At 38.1% G+C, this 12,679-nt stretch overlaps 1 protein-coding gene across 1 annotated transcript; it reads left to right on the top strand.

The window, feature by feature from the left end:
* Positions 1-6,236: 6,236 nt before the first annotated feature.
* Positions 6,237-10,246, top strand: LOC130818708 (protoporphyrinogen oxidase 1, chloroplastic). Its single transcript, XM_057684876.1, has 8 exons — positions 6,237-6,801; positions 6,883-7,159; positions 7,268-7,415; positions 7,512-7,592; positions 7,685-7,856; positions 9,354-9,513; positions 9,612-9,715; positions 9,802-10,246. Exons 1-8 carry the CDS (start codon positions 6,385-6,387, stop codon positions 10,099-10,101), a joined length of 1,659 nt encoding a protein of 552 aa, XP_057540859.1. The 5' UTR covers positions 6,237-6,384; the 3' UTR covers positions 10,102-10,246.
* Positions 10,247-12,679: the final 2,433 nt, after the last annotated feature.

Here is a 12,679-nt window from a genome sequence, read left to right as displayed (position 1 = left end):
TTGCTCTGATACCAAGAATAAAAAATAACAGAGTAATTCTTGTATATTCTTGTATATTCCATGAGATAATTGCAACAATATTTATACACAGATTGCTTCTAATTACAGCCCCCAATTATACTAATAAATTGGAGGTGATTGATATTCCTAACAGATGAAGGAAGTTTAAAGGACTTTCTAACATACAACCTCCTTTTTTTCTACTGTTGCATATTTATGAAATGCAGTGTCACATAATTCCCCGATCATCTCGCGAATCAGAAATCTAAAAAAACGAATTATGGTCGGTTTTGGCTATTTTTGGGCAAATATATGATAAAAACACAACTCGCATTATTTAAGAGACCGTTAATGGCTCTACGTTCATGATTTCTTTACATTTGAAGAAAATATCAATTGACTAACAAAACCTACCAGATGAATAAATTTAATAGTTGAAAGTTGAAACCCAATGATTCAAACTAAATGGAAAAAAAATTGGAATTTTCGATGAATAAAAGCAATATAAACTAACAAATATTAGAAGAAACAAATCTAAACTCATGTAAGTTGCATAAAAACAAATCAAAAGCATTATATCAAGCCAAAAATCTAGCACTAACCAACATCAAGATAACAAAAGGTACTTCAAAAAAAAGAACACTGAAAAAAATCTAGGAAAATTTCTTATACCAAAAAGCACAAAACTAACAAAGCATAAGCTATATATATACCTGATTATTGATAAGGTAGAGGATGTCTGCTTTCATAAGGATGTCTGCTAGCTGATCTTTTGACATTACATGAGGAAGTTTGATTACTTGGGCCCCTAATTTCTCCTTTATGAAATGCCTGTCGACTTCTACATGTTTTGTGCGATCATGTTGGACTGGGTTTTCTGAAATATTGATAGCTGCTTGATTATCACAGTATAGCTCAAAACTCCTCGTAGGGGTGAACCTCGGTTCAGTTAGTAACTTTCTCAGCCATAGAACTTCTGTGAGTCCCTTTGCTACACCTCTAAATTCAGCTTCTGCACTAGACATGACAACCACCTTTTGTTTCTTCCTCCTCCACGTGACTAGATTTCCTCCTACTAGCGTAAAGTAGCCTGACGTTGACTTCCTATCATCTCTGTCTCCTGCCCAGTCTGCGTCTGTATATGCCACAAGATCAAGGTAACCATTTTTCTGATATAAGACTCCCTTTCCAGGGCATCCTTTGAGGTACTTGAGAATCCTATAAACTGCGTCCATATGTTGAACCTGTGGTCTGTGCATGAATCGGCTGACTACTCCTACTGTATATGCAATATCAGGCCTTGTGTGGGCTAAGTAGATTAATTTCCCTACCATGCGTTGATACGGCATTTGATCAGCCAGTTTCCCTCCTTCAATCATCTATAGTCCATGGTTCATCATCATTGGTGTCTCGACAGGCTTACAGTCCAGCATCCCTATTTCAGTTAACAGGTCTAAAACATACTTCCTCTGGGATATGAAAATTCCTTTGTTTGATCTGAGAACTTCAATCCCTAGAAAGTATTTTAGTCTACCAAGGTCTTTCATCTCAAATTCTTGGAATAGTTTTTCCTTTAGATTGACTATTTCCTCTCTGTCATCCTCGGTAATGATCATGTCATCGACATAAATTATCAGACATGTTATTCTCCTTCCTCTTCATCTGAGAAACATGGTGTGATCCGAGTTACTTTGACTGTAACCAAATCTCTTCATCGTAGAGGTGAATCTTCCGAACCATGCTCTAGGAGACTGTTTCAACCCATACAAAGCTTTCCTCAATCTGTACCCCTCATTTTCTGAGAACCCTGATTTAAATCCTGGTGGAGCTTCCATGTAGACTTCCTCCTGTAATTCTCCATGAACAAAGGCGTTTTTAACGTCAAATTGGTGAAGAGGCCAATCTAAGTTTGCTGCAATGCTGAACAGTACTCGAATTGTGTCAAGTTTATCAACTGGGGAGAAGGTTTCTAAGTAGTCAACTCCATACGTCTGAGTGTACTTTTTCGCCACCAATCGAGCTTTGTACCTTTCAATCGTGCCATCTGACTTGTACTTGATCGTGAACACCCATATACATCCGACGACTTTCTTTCCATTCGATAAGACGCATTTTTCCCATGTGCCACTCTTGTTAAGAGCGTTAATCTCTTCCTCCATAGCCTTTCTCCAATGTGCAGACATTAGGGCTTCTTCGACTGTGGTTGGGCTCTTGGTTGTATCTAAAGTTACCTTAAATGCTAAGGCACTCTGTGACAAACTTCCTGATCCGGACGACTTCTCAATGGGATATCTCGAACGTTGTGCTTCATACTCAAGATCATATCTTCTTGGAGGAACCCCTCTAGTGGAGCGAGGAGGTATATGATGTATCATGACCCCTTGTTTCAACTGTATCTGTGGCAATTTCCTCAGTCAAAGTATCACTGTTAGTGTTGCCTGTGGCAATTTCTTCTGTCAAAGTATCAACTATGACATTATCACTATTAGTGCTTGTTGAAACAATGTTATCAAGAGCTGTATGACTTACCTGATGGTTAGACAGGATTGGTAGTGGTAGAGGAATGGACAGAATATCTTGGTGAGGTGACTCTGTGGCATTGTCAACTTGATCTTTTGGGTTAAGGTTGGGCAACCACGGACTAACTAGCCAACTGAGATCGTCGTCGTCATGATACTTCTCCCCCTGACGGCAAAGATGGTGATAGTAGTACTCATGCTCGATGAACTCGCAATCCATGGTGGTATAGATTTTTCAAGTCGATGGATCATAGCACTGATAACCCTTTTGGTTGCGACCATATCCAATAAGAACACATTTCACTGCTCTCGGTTCAAATTTGTTTCGTGCCTTTGCTGGACAATGAACAAATATTGTGCACCCAAATATACGAGGAGGTAGAATATGCGTAGAGGGTATAGGGAAATGGGTTTGCAGGGTGGCTAGGGGTGTGTGATATTGGAGACTCTTAGTGGGAAGTCTATCGGTAAGGTAATTGGCAGTATCGATGGCTTCCGGCCAAAGATGAGTGGGAACACGAGAGCCAAGCATAATAGCACGGGTCATATCAAGAAGTGTACGCTTTTTCCGTTCCGCCACTCCGTTTTGTTGGGGTGTGTTAGGACAAGATGTTTGATATATGAGGCCTTTTTGTTTAAAGGATAGGTCCATGTTAGAAAGGATATATTCTCTACCATTATCAGTTCGGAGCATGCGGGGTTGGGTTTGAAATTGGGTACAAATCATATTATAGAACTCAACAAACACATGAAAGACTTCAGATTTCTGTCTAAGGAAATAAATCCAACTCATGCGGGTACAATCATCAATAAATGTAACAAAATACGAAAAACCATGTAGTCCTACGAATGGAGCAGGGCCCCACACATCAGAATGAACAAGCATAAAAGGCACATCAACTTTATTCAAGCTAATAGAATACGAATGTTTGTGACTTTTTGCAAGAATACATGTTTCACACTTAAACTCATGTTTTAACCCTACAAAATTAGGAAAAAGGTTTTCTAGATACCCTATAGAAGGATGTCCTAGACGTCGATGCCATAGTTGTCTTTCCTCTGGCCCGCGAACAAGTGTCGTTTTGCCTTTTGGAGTCTCCTCTTCCAAGTAATACAGTCCATCGCTCTCAATACCACGCCCAATAATTTTTCCTGTCTGAGCATCCTGCACAATACAACAACCGGGTTTCATGAGAACCGTACAATCAAGATCTCTCGTAAGTTGACTCACTGATAATAATTTATGTGACAGGTCAGGTACAAATAAACAGTTTTTTAAAGTGAGGTTTTTTGTGAAAGAAATAGTTCCAGCTCCGCTCACTTTAATCCCTTCCCCATTCGCAGTTTTAATGATGTCTTTCCTAGGTTGGTCATGAGTCAAAAAATCATTAGGGTCAAATGACATTGTATCGGTGGCACTGCAGTCAAAGATCCAACCCTCTTTAAAATAAGATGAAGTATTAAAACAGGACAAAATGTTTAAGGGTGGGAGCAAGGAATCAGAGGCACGTGACCCCCTTCCCCTATTTAAAGGCTATTTGAGCCTTTCTTCCTCACCCCCCCCCCCCCCCCCCCCCCCCCCCCCCCCCCTTTAACCCTACTGCGTCGTTTGAACTTCCTTCTTTGTTGCTTCTGGTACCTTCCTCTGCTGGTACGTTCATGGCTTCTCTGGTTTCGCCTTGTTTCTCCCCTTCATCTTCATCTATGGATGCATGTCTCTCTGTACTCCATCCGATTGCTACTTTTCTGGTCCGGTGTTGATCAGAAAAACGTGCCCGTTTCTTTTCCCTATTTTTCTTGGTGTCTGGCCACCACTCCGGGTACCCTACGAGTTTAAAACACTCGTTTTTTGTATTCCTTGTACCTCCACAGTGGGTACATTTGAGGTGAGTTTTGTCGTCCTCCCGCCGGTAAGTCCTTCCCTTGGCCATAAAAACTCCACCAGAGCCCGATGTTGATCAGAAAAACGTGCCGGTTTCTTTTCCCCATTTTTCTTGGTGTCTGGCCACCACTCCGGGTACCCTACGAGTTTAAAACACTCGTTTTTTGTATTCCTTGTACCTCCACAGTGGGTACATTTGAGGTGAGTTTTGTCGTCCTCCCGCCGGTAAGTCCTTCCCTTGGCCATAAAAACTCCACCGGAGCCCGATGATTCGTCTTCATGATTCCACGCCTCAATACCTCTCTCCTTATACTTGCATATGCTTCCTCCAGTGTTAGGAGTGGATCTAACGGTAAGAGGTCTCGCCTATCTTTGTCAAATGTTTGATGAATCCCTGCTAAAAACTGGTACAATCGATTTTTTTGAATTAGTTGATTATAAACAATGATATCGTCTGGATCTTTCATTGGGTTTGGTTGCCTCCTGTCGATTTCTTTCCATATCATGAGTAACTTGTTGTAATATGTCTCAATTGATTCTGTTCCTTGCTGGATTTTGTTGGCTTTGATTGTTAAATCGAATATTTGCAGGCCATTTCTCCCACTACTATAAAGTGTCTCAATCCCTTGCCACAATGCTTTTGCTGTTGGGAAATCAAGATACTGGTTCACTAGATCAGAATCTATATTCTCCAAAATCCATGAGATAACAATCGAATCATGTCTGGTCCATTGGTTGTACGCTGGGTCGTTTGTGGATGGTGGGTCGTCGATGATGTGACTGAGACGATTTCGTCTACTAATGGCTAAGTGCATCAGCCTGGACCATTTTGTGTAGTTTTGGTTTGTTAATTTCTCTGATATTGTGAGAGTGTGGGTGCTAGTCGTGTTTTCTGTAGGCAGTGTGTTGTGTTTAACTGTTTGAACAGTTGCAACAACTGCCCCATTGTGACTGGTTGATCTGGTGCAACGGCAGTCCTTGATTCACCGGCCATTTCTGGGTTATTTTTGTGTTAAAGGTAGGTTAATCGGTATGTGATGAGGCTGCAAAAACGACTTAGGATCGTTGCTGCTCTGATACCATAATTTCTGGTTTAAATGATTTATGGTTTAACACCAAGTTTGGGGTTTATTGTTTCTGTGTTGTTATTTCATCTGTAATGTTCATAACATATATACAGGAGTTCTAAAGTAACTGTAAAAAAACTGCTCCTAAATAACTGCCACATTGCCACACTAACTGCTATACTAGTAAACCACCATACGTATACAAGTAACTGAAATACATAGTCTAACAGTGTCTGAGTTTCGGTTCAGAACAAAATTGAAAGAGAAGAGAGAAATTTCCAAATGGGAGATGATGAAGATAGACAAAGCAAATGAACGAGCACTGAAAGGGGTGATGAATTGAACACTAGAAAGGTAATGCGTGTAACAATCTGGATTTCTTGAAATACACGTGTCAACAGCTGAAATACAACTATTCATTAAATGTAAAAATGAATAGGTTAAAGAGTTGCTCTCTTTATGTTATTTTTTTCAATTTACTTTCAATATTTATTTTTTTTTCAATACACTAATTTGATTCTTAATATCTCTAATTATATATAATAAAAAATTATAATTTGATATTAATAACCTTTGCAATGAGACGAATCAAATAAGATCTCATTTGACTATATTTTAATCTATAGATTAAAAAACTAATTATAAATCAAAAGTGATAAATGAATAGTGTCATTTTTACTATGTTGCAACTAATATGAAACGAAAAAAGTAGTTAATAGTTTATAGACAATAGATAATACTAACAGGTAGTGAACTACTGGATCAGACGTTGTGGGTGAGAGTCAAATAAAAGAACAGGGGTAATTTTGATGAAAAGCTTTAATTTTAATTTAAATAAAAAAGGAAAAAACAAGTGTATTTATGGATAGGGAATCCTTGATTTGAAGATAGGATAACCAGAGAGAGTGCGAGAGAGATGAGTGCGATGGCGTTATCGAGCAGCATTCTACAATGTCCGCCGCACTCCGACATCTCGTTCCGCTTTTTTGCTCATACACGAACCCACTCCCCCATCTTCTTCGGAAGACGACGAAAATTATCATATATCCATTGTTCCACAAGCTCAAGCTCAACTGCCAATTACCAGAACACGATTATGAGCCAAGGAGAAGGAGAGAAAGTATTAGATTGTGTAATTGTTGGAGCTGGTATCAGTGGACTTTGCATTGCTCAGGCTCTTTCTACCAAACACAGTCAATCCAATCTCAATTTCATTGTCACTGAAGCTAAACATCGTGTTGGAGGTAATGTCACTACCATGGAGTCCGATGGCTATATCTGGGAAGAGGGTCCTAATAGTTTCCAACCCTCCGATCCTGTGCTTACTATGGCGGTAAACTGATTCTTCTCTCTTTCTCCAATTTTTGATCATTCTATTCAATTTTCCCCTTATTGAATCAAAATCAAATTCCAGGTTGACAGTGGATTGAAAGACGATTTGGTCTTGGGAGATCCTAATGCCCCTCGCTTCGTGCTCTGGAATGGTAAATTAAGGCCTGTTCCTTCCAAACCTACGGACCTTCCCTTTTTTGATCTCATGAGCTTTCCTGGTAAGATTAGGGCTGGTATTGGTGCACTTGGTCTTCGTCCTCCTCCTCCTCCTTCTTCTTATGAGGAATCTGTTGAAGAATTTGTGCGCCGTAATCTCGGCGATGAGGTCTTCGAACGCTTGATCGAACCCTTTTGTTCTGGTACCTACCCTATTTAATTTTTCAATTTTCCCCCTTTTTTCTCTACTACTCCTACTTTATTGATTCTTATCCATGAGTGTTCTATGGGAATTGACATTAATTGTTCAGGTGTCTATGCTGGTGATCCTGCAAAGTTGAGTATGAAAGCTGCATTTGGAAAGGTCTGGACCTTAGAGCAAAAGGGTGGTAGTATCATCGCCGGTACACTCAAAACTATTCAGGAAAGGAAGAATAATCCTCCACCCCCTCGAGACCCGTCCGTAATCACCATTACTCATTGCTTTCCATCACCTTGTATCTTACCTTAATATACATGTATTTAATTGATAATGTCACATTGCCTCATTTACAGCCGCCTTCCTAAACCTAAGGGCCAGACTGTTGGATCCTTTAGGAAAGGGCTCATTATGTTACCTACCGCCATTGCTGCTAGGTATCTTTTGACTCTCAAACCTTAAATATTTCTCATCTTCTCCTTCTGCCATACTAATACTAGTATGTTTACCATCTTTTTATTTTTTTTAGGCTTGGCAGCAAAGTAAAACTATCGTGGACACTTTCTAATATTGATAAGTCGCTCAATGGTGAATACAATCTCACTTATCAAACACCTGATGGACCGGTTTCTGTTAGGACCAAAGCGGTTGTCATGACTGTCCCTTCATACATTGCAAGTAGCCTGCTTCGTCCGCTCTCAGTGAGTATCATTCTTTCCTTCATTTCTTTTCGTTTATTGCTGTCCAATGTCTTGTTAAACACCAGTTTGGCCTTTTGCTCGTGAACTATGGCTATAATGTTAACTGATTGAGGCACTGCAGGAGATGCCTAAGTTTCTAAAGCTTCTGCACATAATGTTTGTTCGGATGTTAGGAATTGCATTGCAAAATTGCTTCTGTGATGTTGATGTTAATACCAATTACAAGTGTGTTCTTCAACTTCTGCAATACCTTGTTCGAGTGAGCTTGAGGGGGTTTAGATTGGTGTCCAATGTGAAACTAGCAAATGAACTCCAAGCGCTGGGATAGGTCCTTGGGGTGGAGCCCCTGATACCCAAGACAGTATTCAAACCCCCTAAGTAGAGTGAGAGATCAAGGAAAGAAACTGGTTGGTTCCTCAAATTGTGAGCCCCTCTTTACCTTCACCCCTAAGATGGAATACAGTGTCACATGATTGCTAATCTTATCGCAAATCGTAAAAAATGAATTATGGTCGATTTTGAACTATTTTTGGGTCATTTTGAGTGAATCACGAACTTAAAAAGCGAGTCTTCTAGCAATTCATGTTACCGTGGGGCATACGTAGGTAGGAAATTGGTTTTTTTTTTTTTTTTTTACTATTTGAGCCTTTTGACTGTTGTGGCCTGTAATATGGAATAGCTTTGCGCTTCTGCGTGTGTACAACTAGTATTTATTGTAATTATGTGATCACACTTAACTCTCAGATAAAACCTTAAGCACTAACTTTTTGTTTTGGTTGAAAGAATCAGGAGGAAAGAAAATTGAGGGATTTGGTGGGATATAGATTCCTTTGTTTGGATAACAAAATTGGAGTGGAGAGATTTGGAAGGAAGAATTTTATAGGGATTAGTTCCATTACACTTATGTTGATTACAAAATTTCTCCAAAAGTGGAAAGATTTTGAGTGAAAATGTTTTTTTCTCTTCCTCTCCCTTTCTTTCCCTCTTAAACAAACAAGGAAAGTTTATCTTATCATTCCGTACCTTCCCCTTCTCTTCTTTTCCTTTCTCTCCAAAATTCTTAAGCAAACATAGTGTTATTGTCATTGTCTTATGAACGAGAATTCTTTTCTTCCTAATACTGCTTGTGTTGCACAGTTAATGATTTAGCTAGATCATCTTTGGTTAGCTACTCAAAATCCATTTACATACAAATATACTTGTAGAAATAAATACTAATAGGTCTTGTCAAGAAGTAGTTTCAATGCTATAGTTTTAACCAATCCTCAAAATTTACACCATGGAGATGTCTGCGGATAAGAAGTAGTAACTGTAGCAGCTGTAATTGTTGCATTCAGTTTTATGGTTTGCCTTGCAAATCAAACTTTGGATGTTGTTTGCCTTGCAATTTGTTACTATTGCGTGAAGTTTAGTGTTTGCCCTTCACATTGTACTTTGGTTTTTGTTTTCCTTGCAATTTGCTCTTTGAAGTATAAAGTGCTGACCTTTCCTGCTCAGGATGTTGCTGCAGATTCTCTTTCTAAATTTTACTATCCACCAGTCGCAGCAGTGTCCCTTTCTTATCCCAAAGAAGCAATTAGACCAGAATGCTTGATCGATGGAGAACTAAAAGGATTTGGGCAACTGCATCCCCGCAGCCAGGGTGTGGAAACCTTGGGTATATGCTCCCATTCAACTATATCTCAATAATTATGAGTATTTTTATTTCTCTGGATTATTCAATTTGGTGACGTTAAATTTGACTGTACTCGACAGGAACAATTTATAGTTCATCTCTTTTCCCTGGTCGAGCACCACCCGGTAGGACCTTGATCTTGAGCTACATTGGAGGTGCTACAAATCTTGGCATATTACAAAAGGCAAGTCATTTGTACAATTATATCTTTGTCCTTGTATCCTCAAATAAGTCGGTATCAATCCTGACGACATGCTTCTATCGATGCAGAGTGAAGATGAACTTGCGGAGACAGTTGATAAGGATCTCAGAAAAATTCTGATAAATCCAAATGCGAAAGGCAGCCGTGTTCTGGGAGTGAGAGTATGGCCAAAGGCAATCCCCCAATTTTTAGTTGGTCACTTTGATCTGCTAGATGCTGCAAAAGCTGCTTTGGCAAATGCTGGGCTAAAGGGGTTGTTTCTTGGTGGTAATTATGTATCAGGTGTTGCCTTGGGGAGGTGTATAGAGGGTGCTTATGACTCTGCATCTCAGGTAGTGGATTTCCTCTCACAGTACAAAGACAAGTAGTCAATAGGGCTCCAGCATCCTGGTTAAGTAACTTTTTGTAGCTGTTGTAATTTGTATCATGTAATATTATTCAGATATAAAATAGCCCACTGTCAAACAAGTTTTAAAAGATGTAAAAGCATGAGATACAGTCGGTGTTCTTTGAGAGGATAGATGCAAATAACTTGGACAGAAAAGTACTAGTTCCCCATTGTTTCCAAAAAAAAAAAAGAAAGCCCTGAGTACATATGAGGTGAAAATCAAGTTGAGCAAGTAAAAGTGGTTAAAATGTACATTTATAGGAAAGTGATAGAAATGTGTGAATACAGTGAAAAGTAGTAAAATATGTAAATAAGAATTGAAAAATGAGCGTGAGGCATGGTTAAAAACAAAACACAAAAATTTGGACGAGAAGGTCTCATTATAAGATCGTTAATATGGGCCGGCTTAAAAGCCAAAAATAGAAAAATGAAAATTGCCGCTCTTTCGGAAATTAAAAATAAAAATTTAATTTTAACTTAAATTATACCTTAAATAGATCAATTAAAATAAAAAATTTTAATTTTGACCTGAAATTGATCAATTTTGACGTTAAATTGATCAATTTCTACTTATATATTAATTTTTTCACAATATAACTAAAAATAAAGATAAAAGTAAAGAAGGAAGTAAAGAGCGATAATTAAAGGCAAGAAACAATAACAAATGATGGGTAAAAGGAACGGGTTTAGTAATCTAAGCCGTGGATAAAGCGCCGCTAACTGCCTCTATCCCTAGTCAGGTTCTTGGAGAGGTGAAGCATACATGCCACTTTTAATCTGTTCCTCCTACGTTTTCTTAGGTTTTCCTGGACTTCTCTTGCTCTCGACATTGATGCATTTGATCCTTCTTACTGGGGCGTCATGTGTCTTTCTCTGCACGTGTACTCTATAATTATCGATCAATAATAGTGGTATTGTTCTTCCCCCAACAATTTTTGTTCTTAATGGACTTGGAAATAAAGTTGTAGGTGTAATGTTTGCTTACCCTGAATGTGAAGATGGAGGAAGTGTCGATTTCGAATTAAGTTTGTCGATTGATTCAATGAATGTTTTGGAAATGACCTAGAGTTCATGGCTTCTTTGTTATAAAAAATTTCAATTTTGATATAAGAATAATCAATTCAGACCTTAAAGTGAGTAATTATGATCAGTTATAACTTATAAAAAAGTTCTATTTTAACCTTAAATGTATCAATTATGACCTTAATATATCAAGTACCGAGCCCATATTGAAAAAAAAATTATAATTGAGCTGATTGGACTATCCGTCTCATATTGAGACCGCCTCGTCCAAGACCAGTTGAAAACAAAAATTGACAAATTTAATGGGAAAGACAAAAAAAAAAGAATATGACTTATTCTTTAGCACAAAGGGAGTATATAGTGTATAGTAGGCCTGTGTAATGGGTCGAGCAGGATTTTAATAGAAATGTCCAGGCGAGGTTGGGCCAAACAATAATAATAAATGCAGAAAATTTGAAAAAAAAAAAGATTATTTAACAACTTAATTCCAAAAATAAGCTCCGTGAAAACTTATTTCCCAAAATAAGCGTCCGTACATCCAAGCCTATCCTTGGGAAGAGTCGCTGTTAGTAACAGCGAAAGTGAAAAAAAAAATTAAAAGCCCAAAGTCGCTGTTAGTAACAGCGACTTAAAAAAAAAATTTTAAAGCCCAAAGTCGCTGTTACGAACAGCGACTTAAAAAAAAAATTTTTTTTTTTTTTATAATTTTAAAGTTGCTGTTAGTAACAGCGACTTAATGCGTTTTATATTTTTTTGCACAATTGATTTAATCTTACTAAACAGTATTTGTGAATCGAAATCCCAAGATCATGATCGGTACAAATGCAATCTATTGCCATAATTGTCATCCTTTTTGCACATATGGCTACCAAATTAAAGATCAAGCTTTCCTCTTAATTCGTTTATTAAGGAAATCTCCTACCTAGAACACAACCATAACCCACACCAAGAATACCATCCAACATTGCTTCCCTAATAAACACGAACTTATACGTACCTAATGCCCCATACTGGTTTGGCATATATATTAAGAAAGAGTAGGGGCCACTCTAAATAAGTAGGTGACATGTGATTTTAAGGGTAAATATATTGGTAAAAAAAATGAATACTATAAATAGAAATTAGACATTTAAGGTGTACTTACCCAAAAAGAAAATAAAAACATTTCTCTGAATCGGAGGGAGTACTACTCTTGTAACATTACTAGTATTATACAATTAAAATAATTGTAGGAGCCAAAAACTAAAAATTAAGCCAAAATAGTGAACCACGAGAGTGGGCAACAAGGGTGGGCCGCATTGTAACTTCGCCATTAAATCAATTGTGCAAAAAAATATAAAACGCATTAAGTTGCTGTTACTAACAGCGACTTTAAAATTTTTTTTTTTAAGTCGCTGTTGGTAACAGCGACTTTGGGCTTTTAAATTTTTTTTTAAGTCGCTGTTACTAACAGCGACTTTGGGCTTTTAATTTTTTTTTTCTATTTTCGCTGTTACTAACGGCGACTCTTCCCGAGGCTAGGCTTGGATGTATGG

This window comes from Amaranthus tricolor, chromosome 7 (genome assembly GCF_026212465.1).
Source record: "Amaranthus tricolor cultivar Red isolate AtriRed21 chromosome 7, ASM2621246v1, whole genome shotgun sequence".
Classification (NCBI taxonomy): Eukaryota; Viridiplantae; Streptophyta; class Magnoliopsida; order Caryophyllales; family Amaranthaceae; genus Amaranthus; species Amaranthus tricolor.
Note: the sequence above shows the minus strand (reverse complement) of the source record. Positions and strands in the feature narration are given on the sequence as shown.